This window comes from Sceloporus occidentalis, unplaced genomic scaffold (genome assembly GCF_023333645.1).
Source record: "Sceloporus occidentalis isolate IW3139 unplaced genomic scaffold, rSceOcc1.0.p SCAF_2, whole genome shotgun sequence".
In the NCBI taxonomy this organism is placed as follows: Eukaryota; Metazoa; Chordata; class Lepidosauria; order Squamata; family Phrynosomatidae; genus Sceloporus; species Sceloporus occidentalis.
This window is the reverse complement of record NW_028316982.1, coordinates 103,393,799-103,418,879: the sequence shown is the minus strand read 5'-3', so window position 1 is coordinate 103,418,879 and position 25,081 is coordinate 103,393,799. Positions and strand designations below refer to the sequence as shown.

General features: G+C 41.6%; 1 protein-coding gene across 1 annotated transcript in view; it reads right to left on the bottom strand.

Annotated features, from left to right (window-relative positions):
• Window positions 1–25,081, bottom strand: part of LOC149318817 (catenin alpha-3-like) — a gene marked incomplete at its 3' end in the record, with an annotated part of 238,323 nt that overhangs the window by 169,197 nt on the left and 44,045 nt on the right. Inside the window, exon 5 of the mRNA XM_089508358.1 lies at window positions 8,273–8,439. Coding sequence (XP_089364484.1) covers window positions 8,273–8,439 — 167 coding nt within the window. The remainder of the gene's footprint in view (window positions 1–8,272; window positions 8,440–25,081) is intronic.

Sequence of the window (25,081 nt, the reverse complement as noted above, 5' to 3'; positions counted from 1 at the left end):
AAGAACTCACCAGAAATATGTTAATTTGGGCTCTGTTAGGACTGGCACCAGGTCTTCTTGCATTCTAAATAAAATTATTAGAATCATAGAATCATAGAGTTGGAAGAGACCACAAGGGCCATCCAGTCCAACCCCCTGCCATGCAGGAAATCACAATCAAAGCATCCCTAACAGATGGCCATCCAGCCTCTGTTTGAAGACCTCTACGGAAGGAGACTCCTTAATCTCCTTCCTTATTAGGACTTATTAGTCTCTTTATTAGGCAGATAGCAAGACTCTCTGGATGCAAGCCACTCAAGATACGCCACTACTACTTTTCTGAAAAATGTATCTGTCAAAGACAATGCTAGAGTTAGCAACCTTGGCATGCTTATCCTTGCTAAAAGTTAGTTTGCATGTTACTCTCCAGGATTTACTTATGGTAACTTTCTGTTTGTGAGATATATTTTCCCATCCCTCTGTCTTCTTGCATCATTCCATCTTGCAGCCATATTCTCCTCCTCCTCTTCCTTCTCCCTTAGATCATGCATTTCATTATGAACAAGTATTGTAAGCAAAGCTACTTTTATGTGTTTTTAAAAGAAGATTATGGGGCTAAACAGACTGGCATAAAATGCTGGCATTGGGGTGGAATGAGTGTGAATCAACTGCATGCCACACGCCTCTACTCCACCCCGATGCTGGCATCATGCCTCCTGACCACAAGACAGGTGGCATCACACCACTTCTTTGGTGCAGCATTTACACATGCTGCGCCAAGAAATGTGGAAAAGCCGCTGCCGCAGTAGAAAGGACACCCTTTTGCCACTCTAAAAAGGTGTGGCATTTTGCCGGTTCTTTTTGGCACAGCAAAGCACTGAATTGGGCCCGATCTGGCTCTGAAAGGGGCGGCATCAAGCCACCACTTCGGGCTATCTGTTTTGCCCCATGCCTATTCATTTCTGTTAGGCCTCACAGATGGGTGGGCACTGGCTGGTTGTTGTTCAGCTTCCACTTTGCCAAACAATTGCTTGAGAAATCCATTACTAACTTACACGTTTTCCAACAAGAAAGACTAGTCTCTATTTGGGCATTAATTAAACAGCAGCAGTGAAATTGTGTTGTTCTAGGCTTCTAGCATCTGGCTGCTTTGGTAGTGAGGATTAGGAAGGCTTTCATGGAGAAGCAAACTCTGGGGCCAGGACCAAACTCAGTGCAAAATTACATACAGGGCTGGATGTCATCAAGACCTCCATACTTGAGAAAGTACTTCTCTTTGTATACGTGTACACAAGGTTTTAGATCTGAAAAGAACCTTATTGACTATTTCCCATTACTTCCGTGTTAATAGTCCAGAAGATATTCAATAACGTTTAATATACATTTTAGTGGACTCTAAAGGATATTTGTTATAGAACTTTGTTATATGGGAAATCATTGCTTGTTATAATGTTATATTTAATATATTCTTAATTTTTGTTGTAATGCCCTTTGTGCTTTTTGTTGTTGCTGTGCAACTTTAAGTCATTTCCAATGTATGGCAATCCTAAAGTGAATCTATCACAGTTTGGCAAAGTTTGTTCAAAGGAAGTTTGCCACTTCCTTTCCCAAAAACACTCAATACATTTCTATGTTTGAGTGGAAATTTGAACCCAGTTCTCCTTGAGACCTTGTCCAACACTCAGACCACTACATCATGCTGTCTCTCCCCTTGGTGCTCAGATAAATAAATTATTCAATCATTCACAGATCACACCTAATACAATACTGAATCATTCTGAAATGGACCCGAGTTTGAAAGTAGAAAACAAAAGCCAGCCTATATAAGACTTATGTGAATTGAAAAGTGTGGGGGGAGCTATATGTTGCTTATCTTCATTTTGTTGTTGTTGTTTTCAGGAGAGGAACCATCAGAGATGTTCTAGTATGTGTCATGGATTGGACCCAAATAAGAAAAGCCACAGAACCATTTTTACTCTGGCATTTAAGGCCATATATCAGGTCATATGTTTTTCCCCTTTTTACTGCATGTTTCTCAAGCACTATCTGAACAAACTCAAATGAGCAAGTTCATTTTATATGCTAAAATGTGTAACAACTAGACCATTGATTCCCAAAGTGGGTGGTACACACACACACCGGGAGGGGGGTTGGAAAGATGCAGGGGGGGAGGGTACTGGAATGCAAGAAAGGCAAGAGGAACCAATGGCCTTTGGGACCATGGTGGAGATGAAGTTTACATGAATCATCTTTTTTCAGACTTCCTTAAAATCACTGTGCAGCCTCACTGATCACTTGATGTGGTGGTGTCTCCTACTCTTCATCTGCCTGTGTGAGCTCACTCTCTGAGCTACTTCTTTTGCTAATAGTTGTGGTGGTGCTTGGGAGATTCTCGGGAGGCTCAGAGTGCTGCCATTTTTGGACAAACTGACCAACTAACTGACTGACTGGAGCAAGGAGTTAAACCATGTGGTGACAGAGGACAGGTGGCAATAAAGGGCCCGGACAGGCCAAATAAAGCAGCTACGGGCCACTTTGGAGGTGTGCTGTTTAAACAACCATGCGTCCTAAGAGGCCGGAAGCTATGCCAAAGCCCTGCCCTGGACTGGAGCAGGGCTTTGGTATGGCTTCCGGTCTCTTTGGACACATACGTCGTTTAAACAGCACACCTCCAAAGTGGCCCAAAGCTCCTTTATTTGGCCTGTCTGTTCGGGCCCAGGAATGAGCTTTCAAATTTGAGACCCTGCTTAAGCTTTGTGAGCTTTGCCAGAACTTGTCTGCCATGTTGCAGCTGTGCGCTGCTCCTGCTTTCTTTCATTGGACAGTTCAAGAGAAAAGGCGGTAGAGACAATATTTGGGGAGGATGATGACTTGAAGGTGTGCGGGGAAGGTACATCTCCGAGGGAGGAAGGAAAGGGAAGAAGTATCTGGGGTCAATTCTTGGAAAGAGTCCTTCCTCTTAGAGCAGCTCCTCGAGATTAAATTTCTTCCTTTCCCTATCTATGCTAGTCTCCAGTCCAGAGCATATGGCCTCTGTAATAACACACATCAACTGCACTCCCCTCCACCACCAGAAAGATTGAGAATCCTTCCTTGCCAGGGAGAAAGGTGGGAAGCTGGCTGTGCCCCGTTGCCCCAGCAAAAGATTGAGAGTCCTTGCTCACCAGCGAGAAGCTTTTCCTTTTACACCTGGTCACCTTGGAAGCCGCAACTGAGCAGCTAGTTGAACAGCAACTGAGAAGCCTCTAGCCCATGTCAACCTTGTAGCAAAGGTCAATATGGATGAGAGGCTTCTTAGTCACTGCTTGACTGGCTGCTCAGTTGCTGCTTCTAGGGTGACTGAGATTAAAGGAAGAAGCTTCTCCATGGTGAGGAAGAACTCTCAATCCTTTGCCAGCACAGAAGGACACAGCCAGGGTGACTGAGTGCAAAGGATGCTGCACCAGGCTTTGCAAAGGGAGCTGGGACTAAGATTGGTAGTTTTAAATTTACAGTAGAACAGTAGCCCTAATTTCAAGAAATAGGCATTGGTAGGCATTTGGGTTGTTGCCCATGAGAAAGGGGACAGCAGCCTGAAAAGGTTTGGGCACCACTAAGCTAGACCTTCATAATATGTACTGTGTAGGTCTCTTTCATATAGGCAGCTCTCCAGAGTACAGTTATGTCAAACAACCTGCACATTAACTAATATAGCTGCTATACAACATCAGCATGGTTTCAGAAGCAATGACAGTAAATAGACATTTAAGGTTCTGTGTGTTTGAGGAAGATGCAGGTCCAGTATAAAAGCAAGAAAGAAGATATATATGATTGTTCCTAAACTATGAAGCTGGAAAAGGGCAGACAGCAGACTTGCTACAAACTGGACTGCACTGAGTTATGTATAAATTGGTTTGACCTAGGCAAAACTGCTGGAACAGAGGTAGGTAGGTGTGTGTGTATGTGTGTGTGTTTGAAAATCATTGTCATCATTGTGTTTAATTGTAACTATATGTTTCAGTTTTTGTTATCTTGTAAGCCCCCTTTTGAGGGAAATGCATCTAGTTAGAGGAGGTTAAAACTTTTAAATAAATAAATCATTTATTAGCTGCAGACACAATTTTGTGCTATATGTTCGTTTTCCCTGTGCTGATTCCAGATTAATATCAGAACTGTGTGAGAGAATGCCTGACTACTATTTAGATTGGCTTTGAACAGATTGGGTTTGTACTATCTGATGTGAAATATAATTAAAACTTAGCCACCCACACCACTTGCTAAGAAGACAAGCTATTTATTTATTTATTAAATATATGTCCTGCATTTTGACAAAAATAGCAGCCAAAGCCATTAACAATAAAATATTGAGGGTGGGAAACAAAGCTATAATTAAAATGTTAAAACTAATCATTCTAAACACATAGCCAAACATTGCCTGGGAAAATAGGCCTCAGTAGGAAACACAGATGTCCCAGGTGCATCAGTCACCAGATCCACAACTAAGTAAAAGTGAACCTTCTCGAGAATTTTTACCCAGATTTTAAAGATGGGCATCAGGGAGAAAATAAATTGTCTTCTCCTTTCTCACAGTTCCACTCACTGAAGTTGTTTGATTAGCAGAAGAAAATAATTAGATCCTTGACATTAATCTAAGGGCTTGTCAGCATGGATTATACACTTTGAATTCCCCCTGGGCTTGCTGCACCTGTTTATATGACACAGGGCCAAATCCTGAAACTAGGTGCAGATTGTCTTCATGACATCCACACCCAATTTGGGCTTTCCTCCTTTTAACCCAAATTTTACAATCTTACCTTTTACTCCAGATTTTGGCTCTCATAGTGTAGTGGTTTGAGCATGAGACTATGACTCTAAGAGACCAGGGTTCAAATCTCAGTTCAGCCATAGAAAAGCACTGGGTGACTTTGGGCAAGTCACACTCTTTTAGCTTTAGAGGATGGCAACGGCAAACCTCCCCTGGACAAATCTTGCCAAGAAAATCCTGTGTTAAGTTTGTCTTTTTGATGATTGAAGGAGCTCCGGTGGCACAGTGGTTAAATGCTGGTACTGCAGTCACAATGTTGTGAGTTCGAACCTGCAGGTCTTCAGGTTGACTCAGCCTCCCTTCCATTCATAAGTCAGTAAAATAATTACCCAGATTGCTGGGGGCAACTGGCTAACACATTCTAAACTACTTGGGACTTTATCAGACTGGCAAAAAAGATGGGTGCATAGTGGTATGCTCCCATCAATATCACGCAATAATGTAAAGATTATTACACGACATCGCGTGATGTAGTGAATATACCGCAATTGTCCCATGAATAAAAAGGCATTCTAACACAGCTTGTCATTCATGGGATTTTCCTGTGATTTAAAAAGCGGTACTAAGATGACTCTTTATTCATGAGATAATAAAGAGATGATAGTAATATCATGTGTCGTCATATGATAATCTTCATGTTATTGTGCAATAGTAACAGGAGCATACCACTATGCTCCTGTCTTTTTTGCCAGTCTGATAAAGTCCCTTGAGATTGCTTAGTTCACTATGAAGCGGTATAGGAATGTAAAGTGCTGTAGGTCGGGAGTGACTTGAAGGCACACAAGAAACAATGACAATTACCTTCCCACATGGTCCCTGTGAGCTGCCCAGTTCTACCATTGCAGGCACAAGTTGCTCTGAGGTCAGAATAAGGTGCCCACCATCAATAACTTGACTGGATGCATCATTGTGACCTCAGCAGCAGTGTCAGGCAACAAATGGAGAGCACATGGGAAGGCAGCCATTATCATTGTGGAGAGAGTGGGTAATGGGGGGAATTTGGGGCCACAATACTCTTTGGGCAAATCAACACATCTCTTGAGTTTCAGAAACTGTATGTTGTGAATGTTAGTAATCCTCCAAACAATGCAGGCAGGGATCATATACAATATAATTTCATGCACTGCACGTTTCAGTCCAGACACTAATGTCTGTGACACCACAGAGATAAAATACCCATTTATGGGGTTTGCCCCATTCTCTCCCCCCTCCCCCCAATTTTTATATATTTAACAAATCTCTTCCTTGGTCAGCAATTTCATTTTGTAGGGAATGACATAACCTTTAAAATTAATTTCGGTTCAGTGATCAAACTCTTCTCTTTTATTCTATGAAAATTACAAAACCTTGGAGCCGTGGAACTGGAAAGCAAAGAACCTCCTCATCTGCTCTCAAATGATTAATGACAAATCTTACAGCCAAGATTCTCATGAAGGAATAGTACAATATGTCAGCACTGCCATTGTATTAGAACACACTCCAGGGAAAGCTTTACAGGCATATATAAAAAGACTGCCTTTTTTAATTGATGTGTACTAGTAAACATTCTGAAGACCATATAGCAAAAAAAAAAAAAAGGGGGGGGGGCTGCTCTAAACATTATAAAACCTTTCCGAAGATTTGTTAGAAATCAAATGTGTTTTCTTGGATCAAGGCCACAGTTAAGAGTCATTCATTTGCCTGAGGGAATTCTAAAATATAAACATCAAAGTTAAAGACTCTGAGAGAGAGAAAAAGCAAAGTCAGAGCTCATTAGAGATTTCAATTGCATTAGATTTTGGCCCTGGGTAGCAGAGTCCAAAATACTGTTGGAGCCTGATGATAATTCAGCAGCATAAGTTAAAGTTACCTGCATTTTCTAATTAACATGACAGCATTTGAAAATGCTTTTGACAGAACCAGTAAGAATGATCAAGCACTGCAAAACAATAAAAAATATGCCACTTCTCCCGCAGACAAGAGTTGAGGAATATGCTGAGCACTGTTGTAAAAGATTATACAACTAAAATGGTGTGTGAGGTGATGAATGTATCATTAATTGATGGTTTGTCTTCCATAAATACAGTGTGTGTGTATGTGTGTGTGTGTGTGTGTGTGTGAGTGAGAGAGAGAGAGAGAGATCACAGTATACCTTGCTGCATATTCCATATTTCTGAAATATTCAACAGCACACCTGTCTGGTTTTTAAATCATTTTAGCATCTCTAACAATCCAGTATTTACTGACTCGGTTGTTTTTGCAATGTAGCAGCACTATTCTAGAAATCTTAACACAAATTTTAGTTATAGAAAATACAATTGGCTGGGGTGTTTCTAGAAAGAGAGCTCATTCTTAACAATCCCAGTCAAAACACATGGCCATTTATTTATTGGTTGGTTGGTTGGTTGGTTGGTTGGTTGGTTGGTTGGTTGGTTGGTTGGTTGGTTCTCAGTAGAATCAGAAAATAAATATAAGGATTCATATGTATTTTTGGCCTTAAGCCCACTGCACACAAGCATCCATTTTGTCCCTTTTGTTATATTCTTCCATCAACCTGATCTCTGAGGAAACCAGATTTTGCAATGTGCACCCAAAGAGGCTATGATAACTGCAATGACAACTAGATGGTACTTGGTGTCAGTGCACCATCCTGCATTTGCAGGGGAATTTCAAATGTAAAGAGGCATTTATATAAGTAAACATTTGATCAGATAGAAAATCAAAGACTTTAAAGTGAAAATGCATGCCTGCAAAAAGGTGGGATAAAAATAAAGGAAACCTTCAACATTAGCACTTGGAGACGACATGAAAGTTTACAGAAGAATAAAGAATAAAGAAGTACTCAGAAAACCTTCTATGGAAAAATCCACAGTGGCTCTTATTTCCCAGTCTGACTTTATAGATAATATGTTCAGTTTCATTAGTTGTCTATTAGCTTTTAAAATATGGAAAATATTATTAAAATATTAATATTATAAATTATTAATAATATTAATACAATAAATATAAACTATAAATAGGGGCTGCAGCATAAATGCATTTCAGTTTCAGGGAATCTAAAATCCTCTAGGGCTGTTAGTTATAAAGACCAGAATAAAAAAACACACTAGGTGCCATAAAAATTTGAAAATAATTTAAAATCAATTCTGAAAGCTGAAGGTGAAGTACCTTGTGGAATAAAAAGGTGCTACAAGTCAACAAAATCCCATTCATTTATCTCAGGCATGCATGGAAGAACATTCCACTGGATTTTTCCCCATGTTAATTAAAATAAAAATTGTGTTCCCATTGCCTTATATATAATCGGTTTTGCAAGTTGAGCTGAGTTGGTTCCAAATCCATCTTGCTCTCTATTCTTTGATCAATACTTAACAAGTTCCATGGCTTACTAGCATGACTATTTTAATCAAGAATTTACCAAACCATAGGCAAAAATCCTTCAGAGAAGGAAGCTTGACAACAGATGATATGAACTGGACAGTTAATTTGCTAAGCTTAGTAGCTACTCACTGTGGTCAGATGTTGCAGCAGGTATGAGACATCAATCATATCTGCCAGAATAAGGAGTCTTGTAACAGCAGCCAAAAGAGCACGTGCTACTTGGACAACTGCCTCCCTTTTGGGCAGATAACAAGGATCATCTGTAAATTTTCTGGCTGATATCCTTAAAGCTTCACCTGCAAAATAAATAAACAAGTAATGCAGATCATCTTCCCATGAATAAATTCATAATACAGTATCACTGACACTAAGTTGTATCCATTGATTTGGAATTTACTGCTATAGATGACATCTTTAATACTTTCTTTTAATGACTCACTGCTGAATTTGCTAGGTAACATCACCATACCTTCCATAAAAATGGTTCCTTACCAATTTTCAAACCTGGATTCCCCCATAAAGTCAACATGGCATGATCATATGGATCAAATTGCCACTGAAGAAACAACATATGTGCCACACAATTCTAACTACTGAAAATATGGGCCAAACACTGCCCCCTTTTTAATAAAATAAGAACAAAATACTGTCCATTTTAATAGAGATGTCAGAAATAAACAATCCAAGGACAACATGGTGGACTCCTTACTTTAAGTGGATATGTCCCAAAATTAACAGGATAACACATATGCCCAGTAGTATGTAGAAGTATGAATTCCCCCTTTTGATAGGAATTTGCATCCTTTTCATTGACATTTTAGGAGAAGATGCGCCCCCGCAAAAAAAATTCCTGAACAATGTATTTACTTTACATGTATGAAAATATATGCAAGATATAGAGAAATTCCATAAATACGCTAAACAATTCCAGGTATAACATTCATTTTAATCATGTTTACCTTCCCTCACAGACTCATCTTTAAGTCAGCATTTTTCTAAATTTTGTGCAATATTTTTATCATATTATTTAGATTAAGAGTAATCATCTGAGATAAGTCCCTAGGGATAACTATACCAAATAAGGAATAGAAATTGGACAATATTCAAACTGCCTTGCTTTAAATACGCTTGTCCATTTTGTCTCCCATTGGCAGTATTTTTTACATGGATTGGTTAACTGAATAATCAGATATTGTACCCAAATTACTAATCAGTTATATCAAAGGAGATTGACTGCTAGGACTTTAAAATGAACTACATCTGCAAAAAAGAATGTTTTTAAATTCTAAACCGACAGTCACAAATACATTGATTCTGGAATTTTGTCTAATGCTAAGAGTTCCAAATACAAACTGAGTATTAAAGGAGATAATGGGCATCCTTGCCTTGTACCTGCCTTGTTGCAGTGTTAAAAAAAAAGATGAGGAAGAAATCTGTGCTCTTGGTGTTGAATATAAAAAAATTATTCATTTCAAAAATATTTTAGGAAACCCAAAATTAGGTAATACTGTAAAAATAAATGGCCATTAAATTTTATCAAAAGTCTTCTCTGCATCTAAAGACATAGTGGCTGGCTGATCTATTCAAGTTTAAAGCAACAGAGTCCAGAACCAACTGGATATTATCATCTCCTTGCCTGTTTTTGATGAATCTCTCCTGGTTTTTGTAATCTGTTATTTAAAACTGCTATCAATATTTTGATATCAACATTAAGTAAGGCTATAGGGTAATAGTGCAGGAAGTGTCATCCTTACCAGGTTAAGGTATCACGATAACGTAGGCATAATTTAATGATGACCCCCAACCCGAGGACGCCACCGCCGCCACAGACCAGCTGGGCGCGCCCCCGTGCCAGGAGGACTCCTTGCCTTGCGGCACCTGGAGGGAGGGAGGAGTAGAGCCGGTGGGAGCGGCTCTCTCCATAAAGCCGGCCCGCCGGACCCCCAACCCGAGGACGCCACCGCCGCCACAGACCAGCTGGGCGCGCCCCCGTGCCAGGAGGACTCCTTGCCTTGCGGCACCTGGAGGGAGGGAGGAGTAGAGCCGGTGGGAGCGGCTCTCTCCATAAAGCCGGCCCGCCGGACCCCCAACCCGAGGACGCCACCGCCGCCACAGACCAGCTGGGCGCGCCCCCGTGCCAGGAGGACTCCTTGCCTTGCGGCACCTGGAGGGAGTTTTTTTTTTTTTTTTTTTTTTTTTTTTTTTTTTCTCTCTCCCTTTGGCGAAGGGCTGGCACTCCTTCCTTAGAAGGGACAGGAATCTGTTTGCTCGCCTGTTTGTTATGGTTTGAGCTGGGTTTTCATAACTTGGGGTAATTTTTGGATTAGTTAATGTATTAGGAATGACAACTTCTGCTGTCTTCCTTTGTTGCTGCGGGGTTTTATTGTTATTATTAGATTTCGTCGGTTGTGGGGTGGGAATGGGATATGGGAGGCCAACTGTGGCGGCGGATGCATTTGTAATGGGAGCCCCTATTGAGGTTGTGCGGGGTAAGGGGAGGTATGGCGGTAGGACTGTGGATAGGTGTTTAGTTGGAAGGGGAGATCGATGTGTGATACCTATCTCTCCTTCCTTCCACTTTCCTAACCAAAGAGGCCTGAGGGTCAGCCCAGTCGTACCACAAACCCTGCTTCTGCTCCTATGCAACGCCAGGTCTATAAAAAATAAGACCCACATTGTTTATGATCTATTGCAAGATAAAAACTGTGACCTGGCGTGCATTACTGAGACCTGGCTGGGGCCTGAGAATGAGGCAGTGTGGGCCCAGGCCCTTCCAGCCGGGTACTCAGTTAAGGACCAGATCAGGTTAGGTGGGCGGGGGGGCGGTGTTGCCTTGGTCCATAAAAACACTCTTTCCTTAACCAGGATCCCAGTCCGGAAAACAGATCACATCGAATGTATTTACCTATCCCTGAAGGCCAGAGACAGTCTGGGGATTCTGTTGGTCTACCGGCCACCCCGTGCGCTAACAGATTCCCTGGCCGAGCTGACACAGCTGGTCTCGGAACTGGTGTTGGAGTCCCCTAGGCTCCTTGTTCTGGGGGACCTCAACATCCCTTTCGAGGCCAGTGACATTCCAACAGGTGCGGCTCGGGAGTTCATGACTACCATGGCAGCCATGGGCCTGTCTCAATTAGTCTCAGGGCCAACTCATTGTGCCGGTAATACTCTTGATGTGATCTTCAGTACGGACATGGAGGTTCCGTGGGTTGAGATCTCTAATGTCTCTCCCTTGCCATGGACGGATCACTTCCTGGTTGAGGCTAGAATCAAGGCTCCTACCTTTAACCCTCCCGGGGGTGGCGGACCTATTAGGATGGTCCACCCTCGAAGGCTGATGGAACCCATAAGGTTCCAAGAAGCCCTAGAGGGATATACGACTGGCTCTGACGGCGATTCTGTTGATGCCCTAGTTGACATCTGGGATTCTAATCTCTCTAGGGCTATACACAGCATTGCTCCCAAGCGTCCTTTCCGGCCTGCTTCCAATAAACAACCCTGGTATACGGAAGATCTCAGGGCAAGGAAGCGGGTCGCGCAACGACTAGAGCACAAATGGCGAAGACATCAGCGCTTGTCTGACAGGACACTCCTTCGCTCTCATTTAAGAGCTTATGGAGTGGCAATACGTGCAGCAAAGAACTCTTTCTATGCTGCACGTATTGCGTCCGCAGAGTCGCGTCCAGCAGAGCTGTTCAGGGTCGTGAGGGAGCTAACTCGGCTTCCTCCCACCCTGAGCCCTATCTTGGAGTCATCTAAAGCCTGCTGCGATGATTTTAACAACTTCTTTGCGGATAAAATCTCTCGGATAAGGGCTGATCTCGACGCCAGTATTTGTGCAGATCCTGTAGGAGAGGTGTCCGAAGCGTCCGTGGTCCCTGTTATACTGGATCACTTTGAGTTTGTTAGTACCGATGAAGTGGACAAGATCCTCCGAAGTGTTAGGAGGACGACTTGCTCTCTTGATCCCTGTCCCTCATGGTTGGCAGCTCAGGGGGGAGACGTGGTGCGACTAATGTTGCACCACATAATTAATACATCTCTAAGTGAGGGTCAGTTTCCATCTAAATTAAAATCAGCAGTGGTTAAACCCCTGCTAAAGAAGCCCTCCTTAGACCCCCTGCTTCATAATAATTATAGACCAATCTCGCTGCTACCTTTTTTAGGGAAGGTGATCGAGAGAGCAGTCGCCCTCCAGCTTCAGTCGATCTTGGACGACACCGATTTTCTGGACCCATTTCAAACTGGCTTCCGGGCGGGCTATGGAGTTGAGACTGCCATGGTCGCCTTAGTTGATGATCTCCGTCTGGGCATGGACAGGGGGAGCGTGTCCCTGTTAGTGCTCTTGGACATCTCAGCGGCCTTCGATACCATTGACCATGGTATCCTTCTGGGACGCCTGAGGGAGTTGGGAATTGGGGGCACTGCTCTGCAGTGGTTCCGTTCCTACCTCTCGGGCAGATCCCAGATGGTGGAGCTGGGGGACTGTCGCTCCGATAGGAGGGCCCTGACATCTGGTGTCCCTCAGGGAGCGATCTTGTCCCCCATGCTATTCAACATTTACATGAAGCCGCTGGGAGAGATCATCCGGAGACATGGGGCGCGGTGTTATCAGTACGCTGATGACACCCAGATAATTTTCTCTATGTCTCCGACTGATGCAGTAACTAAGGATGGCATCTCTCCTCTAGATGCCTGCTTGGCGTCAGTAATGGGCTGGATGAGGGAGAACAAACTCAGTGTGAATCCAGGGAAAACGGAAGTACTGGTGATAGGCTCCCCGGTTCCTGGTGGTGAGATTTGTCACCCGGCCTTGAATGGGGTCACGCTCCCCCTGAAGGACTCGGTGCGCAGCTTGGGAGTACTCCTTGACTCGTCGCTCCAGCTGACTTCCCAGGTGGATGCGACGGTCAGGAGTGCCTGTTATCAGCTTCGGCTGATACGCCAGCTGCGTCCCTACCTGGACCGAAAGGACCTAGAATCTGTTGTACATGCTTTGGTAACCTCTCGATTGGATTTCTGCAATGCGCTCTACATGGGGCAACCCTTGTACCAAACTCGGAAGCTGCAATTAGTGCAGAATATGGCAGCCAGATTGGTCGCTGGTAGTTCCAGGTCAGACCACATAACACCTATTTTAAAAGATCTTCACTGGCTGCCTATTCGCTTCCGGGCTCAATACAAGGTGTTGGTTTTGACCTATAAAGCCCTAAATGGCTTGGGCCCAGGGTACTTGGAGGACCGCCTCTCCCCACACAATCCACCCCGCACACTCAGAACATCTGGGACCAAATTGCTGGAGGTCCCTAGGTCTAATTTGACTCGGACCTCACAGAGGGCTTTTACCACTGCTGCCCCTGTACTTTGGAATACGCTCCCTGCAGAGCTTCGCTCAGCCGCCTCGTTAGATGTTTTTAAAAAACAGCTGAAAACATATCTATTCCGGCTGGCCTTCCCACCTTAAATTGTTTGTCTGTTTTTCCTGCCCCTTTTGTTTCCTTGACCCTGGATTGATGATTGTTTCTGCCTTTTTCTACTGCCCCTGTTAGATGTATTTTTACTTATCATTTTCCTGTTCCTGTTTGTAATAATGGTTTTAATTGCTAACTGAATTTTATCTGTATTGTAATGTTTTTAAAATTCTGTAAGCCGCCCTGATCATTTCTTGGAAGGGCGGGGTAGAAATAAAATTTATTATTATTATTATTATTATTATGAAGAGAGGGAGACAGATCCTAAGATATGTGTGTAAAGATGGAGCAGTCTTGGTGCTAACAAACTGGAGAAAAGCATTGTACAACTCATGAGGGCCAGAAGACTTCCCATTTCTCATATTTGCTATAACACTGATATGCTATAGCAAATATAACATATAATGTAAAGGTTCTGGAAGAAATTGTTGCTGTGATATGCTAAGATAAGGTCAATATAAGAAAAGAAAGTCCCTATATCCCGTTGGTAAGTTTCATTATCAAAGCTATAAAATTCCACATAAAACTTTGAAAACTGTAGATTTATATCTGTGGGCAATGTATATAAAATATTGCTTTCAAAAAAGCATCAAAATATTGGTTAAACACCCGTAAATTGATTACTAAGATACTGAATATTAATTTGGAGTTTAAGCCCAAAATATTTCTGTTAAACATGATCAATGATGGAAAAAAATATGGGTGTGTTTTATTTTATATGATTTTGTCATCCAGAATTGTATACGCGAGGTATTGGAAAAGTAAGAATGCTCCGAATTTTGAAGAGTTAAAGCTGTATGAAGTATTTGAGTTAGATAAATTAAGAAGAAAACTAAGGCGGGTTATAGACCGCCTATTTGGGGCGGTCTGCACCCGCCCCTTTCCCCGGTGTATCGGGGCCTCAGCGGCCAGAATGGCAGCTGTTGAGGCCCCGATCCGCCGCTTTTCAGGCTGCGAGGAAGCAGCAAAACGCCGCTTCCCCGCAGCCTGAAAAGGGGTGTCCTTGGGGCTTCAAGCCCCAAGGACACCCCACGGCGGCGGGGAGGGGAAGAAAGGGGCTGCTTGGCCCCTTTCTCCCTTGCTTCGCTGGGCGCAGCCGTCAGAAGGCTGCGCCCAGCGAAGCAAAGCGGCGCCTCAAACCAGGAAGGAGCTCCAAAACGGAGCTCCTTCCTGGTTTGCACAAAAGGTCCCTAGGCTGGAACGGCCGCTGTAATTTTTTACGCGCAGAGCGCGTATTAGGGTTAGGGAGGTGTGGAAGCACCGCACCTCCCTAACCCTAGTACTTAGTGCCCGTCTATAACGGGCCTAAGAGATGAAAAATCAGATAACGTTTTGGATACATGGCAGAAAGTGTTAGATTGTGTATAGAAAAAATGGGGCCACCAGACATTGATTTTTTTCATGATTAAAAACAACTGTGGTTTAAACAAAGTAGTTTCGCAGATAAGACTTTGAGCTATATACCTTTTGTCCATAAAATATTGCTTTTAGCTCTGATAGCTGACATGTGTTGCTGTTGATGCTTAATGTATTGAGCCAAAATCTTGTTAGGACATTCCCCATTTTCCCTACATGGTTGCCACTGACATGCCAAAGCCAATTCCAATTGGTCAATTCATATTTAACTGTTTGTAATTCTTGATAAAGTAGTTCAGATGGACAAATAGCAAAGTGGGATATCAGAGCTGTCCACTGCTTGTTCAGTTATGTCTTTTTGAGCCTTTTTTATAAAAGGAATAAGTAATAATTCTGCCCCAAATGTAGGCCTTACATGCTTCCCATTCAATAATTTATGAACTCTCAGAGCCTCCATCAGATCTGCTGGCATTTGAGCCCTAAACTGTTCATCACTGAGAAGTAAATCATTAAAAAAAAGAGAGACCAAACGGTTTAGGAGCATCAAAAAAATACAGTTCAAGACAAACCAGAGCATGTTCTGAAATTTTCAAAGATTCACTTGCATATATTTATATTTCTAACCAAATAGGCAGAAATTTAAAAATAATCTAATCTGAACCAATTAAGGTGGCTCAGAGAGATAAAACTATATTATTATTATTATTATTAACCTTTATTTCTGAAGCGCTGTAAATTTACACAGCGCTGTACATGCATTCTTTTTAGTTAGACGGTTCCCTGCCCTCAGGCTAACAATCTAAAAAGACATGACACAGAAGGAGAAGGGAGTGGTGACGGGAAAGGGTAAGAGGTCCAGCAGTTCCTCTCAACCTCCGAGGCCTGGACCAAGGCAGATGGACAGGAGGGAGGGCTTGGCTTCAAAATGGAAGGTTAATCATTATCCAGGGAAAATACATACTCACAAGTAGGATAATACATATACAGTACATAGCAATACAGGAAATGGATCAATAAACAGTCAACAACAGAACATCAGATAGTAAGCGACAATTATGCGATGCCTGGGAAGGCTTCTCTGAACAGGATGGTTTTCAACTCCGTTTTGAAGCTCCCTATATACTTCCTATCTCTCAAGTGAACAGTTTTCCATGCACCAGTTAAACCATATTCATTCATATATGCCTGTAAACTTACCATGGATTTAAGGTTGCCATATCCTGGTTTTGGCCTCCCGGATTGGAGGGTCCTGGCTTTCTGCCTTGCTCTCGACCACATTTTGTAAAATGTGCCTGGAACAAAGCAGAAAGCCTAAGCCAGCTGGCTGGGCTCTCTACAAAGTGGCCGCTGTGCCAAGGAGTCCTCCAGCGGCCTCCTCCAGCAGTGGCAGATGCATTCATCTCACAGGTTGGTACATATCTTCTTGAATTCTACTTCCTGAGATGTATTTTATTATGTCTGTTGTGTGCCTTCTGTCTAGTAAGAATGTGGAAAATCTCCGCCATATTGATTTATTTATTTTTTTGTAAATAAGGATTTATATTAATGTTTCTGGCTTTTAGTTGGTTGTGTCCTCCATTTTTCTTGAATGTCTTACATTTTGGGGCAAATTTTGTCCTACATTGTGTCCTACATTTTTTCTACGTTTTGTCCCAGTTTGGTGGTAGCAAATTATGGCAACCCTACATGGACTGCTTCCTATTTCTGTCTAGCAAAGGGTCCAAAATTTCATTAAAATCACCACCAACAATCAAATGATTGTGTTTAAAGAATAACATAAATTAAGGGTTTTTTTTTTTTAATTTATAGGCATTTCTATGTTATCACTCCCTTTTAAAAATTATATGGGTTTCTTACATGGTGCTCATTTTCCTGTATGTATATCTTCTCAGGGATAAGCAGATTGCTACATTAAAGCCATAATCACTTCAGGTTAGTTGCAAAAACTAACAAGTTAATGATAATAAAAAAGATAGACAACCTGGCCAAAACCTCACTGTAAATGAAATTCTCATCCATCTCAAGAACCTCATTCTGGCCAATTCAAATGCCCTTCTCTGGCATTTGCCTCTTTTTTTTTTCTCAGCTGATTTTCTCTCCATCTGGAATCATTCTAAGCTTTTCTGCCTACTTCACGAAAAGCCATGCAGACAATACTGAGCAGATACTTCTCCCCTAATGTTGTGAGGGAATTACAGTTATCATTCCTACATATGCTATAGCCATAAAACCTCTGATTTATCCTTCTTTTAGTGTGTGAACCATGCATGGTGTCAGATCAAGGGCATTCTGTTCAGGGTTGTCATTTAATGCTATCTGAGTATCAGCAGTAATGGTTAAGCAGCAGCCAAATAGCCATCTTGTGGATGTTGTAATTGTGAACTGCCAGCATTAGCAGTGTGTTGGCCTAGTTTAGATTCACCCAACCTTATGATGTTTAGGTACAACACGGACAGCTGGTCTGGTTTTAAAACAAAAAGATTTAATTTTGTCTTTAAACAGATCAAGACTTTTAAAGATGAAACTATTTCACAGTCACATGGAACAGTCATACTCAAAGGAATTCAACTTGTAACAAAGCACACGGAGAGAGGTTGCCTGTAATGAAGTTGTTGAGTCACCTCTTGAATTCTTGAATCAGCATTTTGAAATTGTTTCTAATCTGTTGCTAATCATGCAGCCACTTTCTACTTTGCAACTTCTATAAACCTGGAAAAGCTCACAAGTTGCTAGGTACAGGTCTTGGTCTGGAAGAACATCAACTTGACAACATTGATGAAGCTCACAAGGTAACAGTGTTCCATTTGGTCTTGCAGAGAATATAGAATATAGAAATATGACAACTTTCATGGCAGATAAACATGCAGCTATCCCTCATAGTGGTGATGTTGAACATCTCCTCAAAAAAGGTGCCACACCTAGTCCATAACCAGATGCAACACTTCGGCTGTGTCAGAAAACAAATATCTCTACATCTTACACATTATGCCATGATTCACTGAATGTGATCCAGGAGCATCAGTGCTTCTGTGGATGAAGAAATAAGAGCACAGAACCAAAGCACAATTAAAGCAAACAAGCAGGGAAAGTTTTAAAGGATCTTCTCAGAGCTGGGAAGCAACACAGCTCATCTCAACCAGTCCCAGATGGTGATGATTCAGCCATTTTCAAACAAATTTTGACACGCTTAGAAGAGTGGGTGATACATAGTACGGTCATCGAGTCGTCTTGTCTGGTACTGGTACTGTTCCATAACTTTGGTTAAACAAACTTTTTATTTGCAGAGTTCAATACAAGTTATCACTTGTTTTGTTTGTTTTTACTAGTGAGGTAATTGGTTTCAATCAAATATTGATTATACTTTTATTAATATATAATAATGTTCTGACTACTGAAATGGGCAATAGGTATTTTAATTTTTGATGTCTTTGTCTTTCTATTTGTTTTGAGAAAATTAAATATAGATTAAAGTCCATATTGCCAGCTGAGCAAAAACTTATTTCCTACTGCACATTATATTTTCCTACTATATGTTAAAATAATGCCTGCTCTCAATAATGTAGGGTTCCGTAGATATAAAGAAATCACTACTTTGTTTGGAGGTAGGCCAGTTTCAGAAACTAAAACTAACATCCATTGGGATAAGGTCCAGCAAATTTTACAGTGAGGGATCAATAATACACAATCAAAGAGTTAGAAATTCCATCCCTCTTAAATAATAATTATATCCATTTGAGGAGGAAAACAGATGTGAAATTATAAAATAAATAGGTTTTGTCTTGCTAACAACCCAGATTCAAGGCCAGACTACTCATCCCTGTCTGCAAGAGAGCACTGCCTCAAAAAGAAAAGCCCCCATCCTCCATGTGCTGTTGGCCAACACTGCTACAGACTGCTTCAGAACAGGTGGCATAGATGCTTGAGAGGGTATCTGGCCACCTCCTTCCTTTCTTCTTTTCCCTCTCAGAGAGCTGTGTCAGAATTAACAGGGAGAATTGCAAGGTACTACACACTTAGGCAGAAAAAATTAAATGCACACATATAGGATGGGTGATAGCTAGCTTGACCACAGTATATGCAAAAGGGATCTAGGAGTCTTACTAGACCACAAGCTACCGGTAAGCATGAGTCAACAATGTGATGCAGCAACTTTAAAAGCCAATATGATCATAGGCTGCCTCAATAGCAGTATAGATCAAGAGACATAATAGTGCCACGCTATTCTGCTTTGGTCAGACCTTACCTACAGTACAGTTCTGGGAAGCACAATTCAAGAAAGATGTTAACAAGTTGGAGCATGTCCAGAGGAAGGAGACCAAAATGGTGAAAGCTCTGGAAACCATGCCCAGTGAGGAGCAGCTTAGGGAGCTGGGGATGTTTAGCCTGAGGAAGAGAAGGTTAAGAGGTGGCTTGACAGCCATATTTAAATATTTTAAGAAATGTCATATTGAGGATGGAGCAAGCTTGTTTTCTGCTGGTCTAGAGCCAAGGACATGGACCAATGGATTCAAGCTACAGGGATTGGAAGATCTTCCTGATGAGCTGTTCAACAATGGAATATGTTGCCTCAGAGGATGGTGGTGTCTCCTTCTCTGAAGGTTTTTAAAGAGAAGCTGGATGGCCATCTGTTCTGAGTGCTTTGTATATTCCTGCATACCAGGGGTTTGGACTGGATGGCCTTTGTGGTCTCTTCCAACTCTATGATTCTATGATTCTATTGTCAGGGTTCATCAGGAACAAGTAATGAGCATATAGACATATTAAACAGTTATGTTTATCTTGATCATCCTCTTCTTCCCACCTGCCCAAATAAATACACAAGCACACACACACACATGCAAACACAAGTATTGGCGGCATTATGACAATTATGCTAATTGTTATTTTGAGACTAGGAGAGGATTGCACAACCTAAATGGGAGGCAATGGGACAAGTGAGGGGAACTGGTTAATGAGAAAGAGAAATCCATTTTTTAAAAAAAAGCTGGGGATTTTTTTATTTTGTTTTGGAGAAGTCTATGAACACAGCTCCCAGGTATTCTGAAAAGCAGTTCTTGCAAAGGTGATAAAAACAGATCAAGGAAAAGTTGGGGGCATTCTGTTCAGTGCAGTTCTTGGAAAACTATTAATTTCCTTTTTTTAAATTTATAAGCCAATTTCAGTCTGAGTTTTACTTTTAAAAAAGTAGGATAAAAATTAAGATGTTTTCTCATTTGTAAGAGTTGGAGTTTTTTGTTTTTGGTGTTTTTTTTGGGGGGGGGGGGGTTAGTTTGACTGACAATATGAGCAGTTGTGATTGATACTTAGTGTTATCCTGCTTAATTATTTCACCAGGAACATTAGTTTTTGGCATCAGGTTTGGGCCTGGAAATCTCATGGCCTGGCATGCTCCTGACCTGGCAACCCAACAGTGATACTGTTAAAGATAAGCTGCTTGGAGTCCCATTTTGGAAGAAAGGTGGGATATATATGAAATAAACAAATAAATAAAGTTAAGGGAAGAAGTCATATCAATAAACAACTGCAAGGGACCCAGTGATTTGTTGGAGTCCCCACTTGAACTAATTACATGTAAATGTATTTGTAATTAAAAATAGTAGTGATTCCCATCTAAAGGATGGATGGAAAGCACATGATCTTCCGTATGATGCTGGACTGCAGTTCCCATCACCCCTGGCCTATAGGGGTGGGGGACTGCAACTCAACACAAGTTCAGTCTCATTGCATAGAAAAGTTTATTGCATACACACAAGGATATATGCTTAAAAATCATGTGTTCAATAGGCATAATTAAATTGGACAAGGAAAGAGAGAATTAGAGAACACAGGATTGACAGAAGGCAAAAAAGCAAAGGGAGATTAAGTGGCACAGAATAATCAAGGCAATGAGACTGCAAAAGACTCTGGAAAGAAAAAGAAATTTAAGAAGGTAATGGGATTTGAGGATATCATGGAACTAGAAGGAGAGAAAAAATGGAGGAAGAATTATGAGGCATAATTAGCCAATAATATATGGGTTTATGCCAAAGAGAATTCAAAAAAGGGACATGAAAGAAAGTAAGAAATTATTGGTGATCCACTTTTAAAAAACAAATCTTGGCACTGCCTTTAGTTCTGTATGTAATATACAAAACTGCTACTATTCATCTTGTTAATTGTTGTTGTTTTTTAATACGTAATAAGATTTGACACTCTGAAGGATACTGTTACATAATTTACATTATTTTTATATATCATAAAGGTATGCTAAATGTCATTCTAAACAGTCTAATTTTAAAATATTCTTAGTGAGAAAGAACACAACACATATTTGCAATGCTGCATAATCCACATAACACCACTGCAACACAATGCAGATTTATGGCACTAATAAAATGCAACCCTTCTGTGTTCAGATAGACAGCCACCTGGACTTCTATAGGCATGTACTCCAGGTGACATGCTATCAACCATGGATGTCAACAATAAGAGTGTTAACATCAAATTATTTTATAGATGCCTTCATAGTTATCATACTCATCATTTACCTATAAAGGATTACTCTGAGCCAAATTCACTAATTTGACAGTGCAGAATAAGCCAGTACCTGGCTTATTAAAATGTCTCCTACTGTGTGAGGCAATATTAAGTGTTTCTTTTCCTTTCTTTCCCCATATTTAATATACTACTCCTCTCCATACATTTTTGAGGCCTTATTGGCCTGTACATCAATAGGCTGTTACATGGACGTTGTCTTGCAGAACTTGGGTGAGGGAGTTGGGGTTATGTTTTTTGCATTCCATTTGGGACCTAACTAGGGTTGCCATAATTCTCTACTATAAACTGGGACAAAATGCAGGACAGTGGTAGGATAAAATTTAGCCCAAAATGTAGGACATTTAAGGTCCTCTATTTTTCTTAAATGTCATACATTTTGGGCTAAATTTTATCCTACAATTGTCCTGCATTTTGGTCTCAATTTTGTCCTACGTTTTGTCCCAATTTACAGTAGAGAATTATGGCAACCCTAGACCTAACTGATCACCATGTTAGGGATGACAGATCCCATTCTGTCTCCATGCATTCATACATCTCAGATACAACACTAATTGGGCCAGGTGTCTTTCCTCTGCATACCATATAGCTCACATAACAGAGCAGTAGAACAATCTTCCCCAAACAGGCACCCATCAGATGTGAGAGACTGCAGCTCCCATCTGTAGTCTAACTATAAAAGGGTTGTAATAAACACAACCAATAGTCAGCTGTAATAGAGCCAACCTGAACTTTCTACTCCACTCTATTTAGTGAAAGGGGTGCAGTATGTGGCTTTCCCCCATGGTGTTGGTCTATAACCTTTCCAGAATAATCAGTGCTGGGGCTAATTGTAGGCAGGGTCCAACAGCATCTAAAGAGCACAAGTTGCCTACTGCTGGTCTATCACAACTTGTTCCCTTTTGTTCTCCATGTGTGGCACACTATGTATTAAGCAAGTTGATGTTGCTTCACACAATGCCACAGAAGTCATAAATCTTCCAGTGTGAGTACACGCCACAGGGAGAAATTGCTAATCAGGAGCTCACTGCAGAATATAACCAAAACAAATATGTGTTTTAAAATGCTGCTACCTGTTAAACATTTTAGCACAATACATTAACATATGAATCAGCTACTGATCTGGGAGAAAGAGACTGTCGGATGCCTGGTCTAGCCCTATGGCAGGTGTAAAGCTTTATGACCCTCTGGTTTCTTCCACTATTACAATACTGAGAAAGTTAATTTATTTTATCATTTGACTTTGGTCACCAAAGCCATGAGCAAAAATGAAATTATCCCCACTTTCTTGAGCCAAGAATTTATTTATTTATTTGCTGAGGTGTTTCACAAGAATAAAAAGAAAGAAGAATCAATACATTAAGGCTGTTTTCAAGTTGTATCTCCCTGGCTGGGGAAGAAGTACTGCAACTGCTGGCTGCAGCTTTGAAGAATTGCTTCAGGAGAGCTAATAGATTTGTTGGGCACAGAAAAAAATCACTGAATTCAGGGAAGGGAAAAAATGGGACAAGGGAGAACTGATTAACTTGGCAAAGAGAATTTATTACTGCAGGGCAGACAGCAAAGGGAACTGAAAAAGATATGAAGGCAAATCGGAACAGAGCTGATTGATTAATTCTGCATGCAAAACAGCAGAGCTTTGATGATCCAGGAATGAATGATAAGGGACAGACAAAGTGAAGTTTCAGATTAAAGCAGCACTGAGTTTTTCAGACAATGTGGGAATGCAATGAAAAGGCCACATGCCCACGCAACAACTATGATGGTTATGCAGCTGAAAATGAGGGAAACCATTAAAAAAAAAACCTTTCTCAGATTCTCACCTGCATCACCAGGCATGGTCAGTCCTGCCATTAGATGGAATGAAGCAAGATTATCTGGTGGCATGTGCTTGGACTGGACAGCAGTGACATCCTTCCTTCCTCCTGAGGCTCCAAGCCATCTCCCTTTCTTAGAGGATAGGGCTCTATTGTGTGCTACGTGGCATGCACTGCAGCTGCTAAACTAACCTTATGCAACCTGAGGATGTAGATAGGCTCTACTAGATCCTTTCCCCTCCTGGAACCTGAAAACAGGCAGAAGGGGATTGGCTGAGTGTGATAGGGAAATATGTGAAGTCGAAGGCTTTCATGGCCGGCATCCATGGTTTTTTGTGGGTTTTTCAGGCTTTGTGGCCATGTTCTAGAAAATTTTCTTCCTGACGTTTCGCCAGCATCTGTGGCTGGCATCTTCTAAGAATGCTTTGCCTGGAAAAAGTTGGGTGTATATATACTGTATGAGCCTGGGAATGCAGGAGTGATTTGCATGTGTATTGTTCTGTGCTGATGGCCGGCCTCAGGCTGGGAGGCTAATGCAAAAGAGGATTAATGTCTGCTAACTGGTGATCATTATCTGCTGGGAAAGCCCCTGACTCTGAATGGTTTCCCATTTGCATTTGCTGAGTCCTTATTTTGCTATTCCTCAGGACTGGTAGCCAAATTTTGTTCACTTTAAGGGTTTCCTCTTTCCGGTTGAAATTACCCAGATGTTTGTGGCTTTCAATGGCTTCCCTGTGCATCCTGACATGGTAGTGGTTGGCATGGTCCAGAATTTCAGTGTTTTCAAACAGTATTTTATGCCCAGGATGGTTTGTGGCATGTTCTGCTACTGCTGATTTTTCTGGCTGGCCCAGTCTGCAGTGTCTCTCGTGTTCCTTGATTCTTGTTTGCACACTGCATTTGGTGGTCCCTATGTAGACTTGTCCGCAGCTGCATGGTATGTGGTAAACTCCTGCGGCTGTGAGAGGGTCTCTCTGGTCCTTGGCTGAGCGAAGCATTTGCTGGATTTTCTTTGTCGGTTTGTAAATCATTTGCAGGTTATGCTATTTCACCACTTTGCCTATTCTGTCTGCGACTCCTTTGATGTTTGGTAAAATACCTTCCCTTTGGGTGGCTGCTTATCTTCACTTCTCTGAGTTTTCCTGGGCCTGGCAGCCCTTTTGATGTCTGAGCTGGAATAACCATTAGCCTGTAGAGCCCGGTCCAAGCACTTCAGTTCATCTTCCAAGAAGTGGAGTTCGCAGATGCATTTGCTTGGTGTACCAGTGTTTTGATTGTGCTTCTTTTTTGTCCTGGGTGATGGTTGGAGTTCTTGTGCAGGTATCGATCTGTATGTGTGGGTTTTCTGTATACTGTGTGACCCAAACATTGGTTCGGTTTGCAGATGACTACAGCATCCAAGAATGGCAGTGTTCCTTCCTTCTAGTTCTCCTTTCCATCTGAATCTAAGGGACCTGTCTTAGTACTGTACCAGCATCTGCCATCAGTACTGGAATGGATGAGGGGAAACTTTTTTTAATTGAAATTTAATCCAGACAAGACAGAGATGGTTCATGGTCAGTCAAAAGCAAATCATAGAATAAAGACTCCACCTGTGCTGGATGAGGTTATACTCCCCCTAAAATCTCAGGCTTGCACCTTGTGTGTTCTCCTGGACCTAACTCTGAACCTGAATGCCTGGTTTCAGGAGTTGCCAGGAGTAGGTTTCACAGCTAAAACTAGTACATCAGATGTCAGATCTGGCTGCCGTAATGTATCTC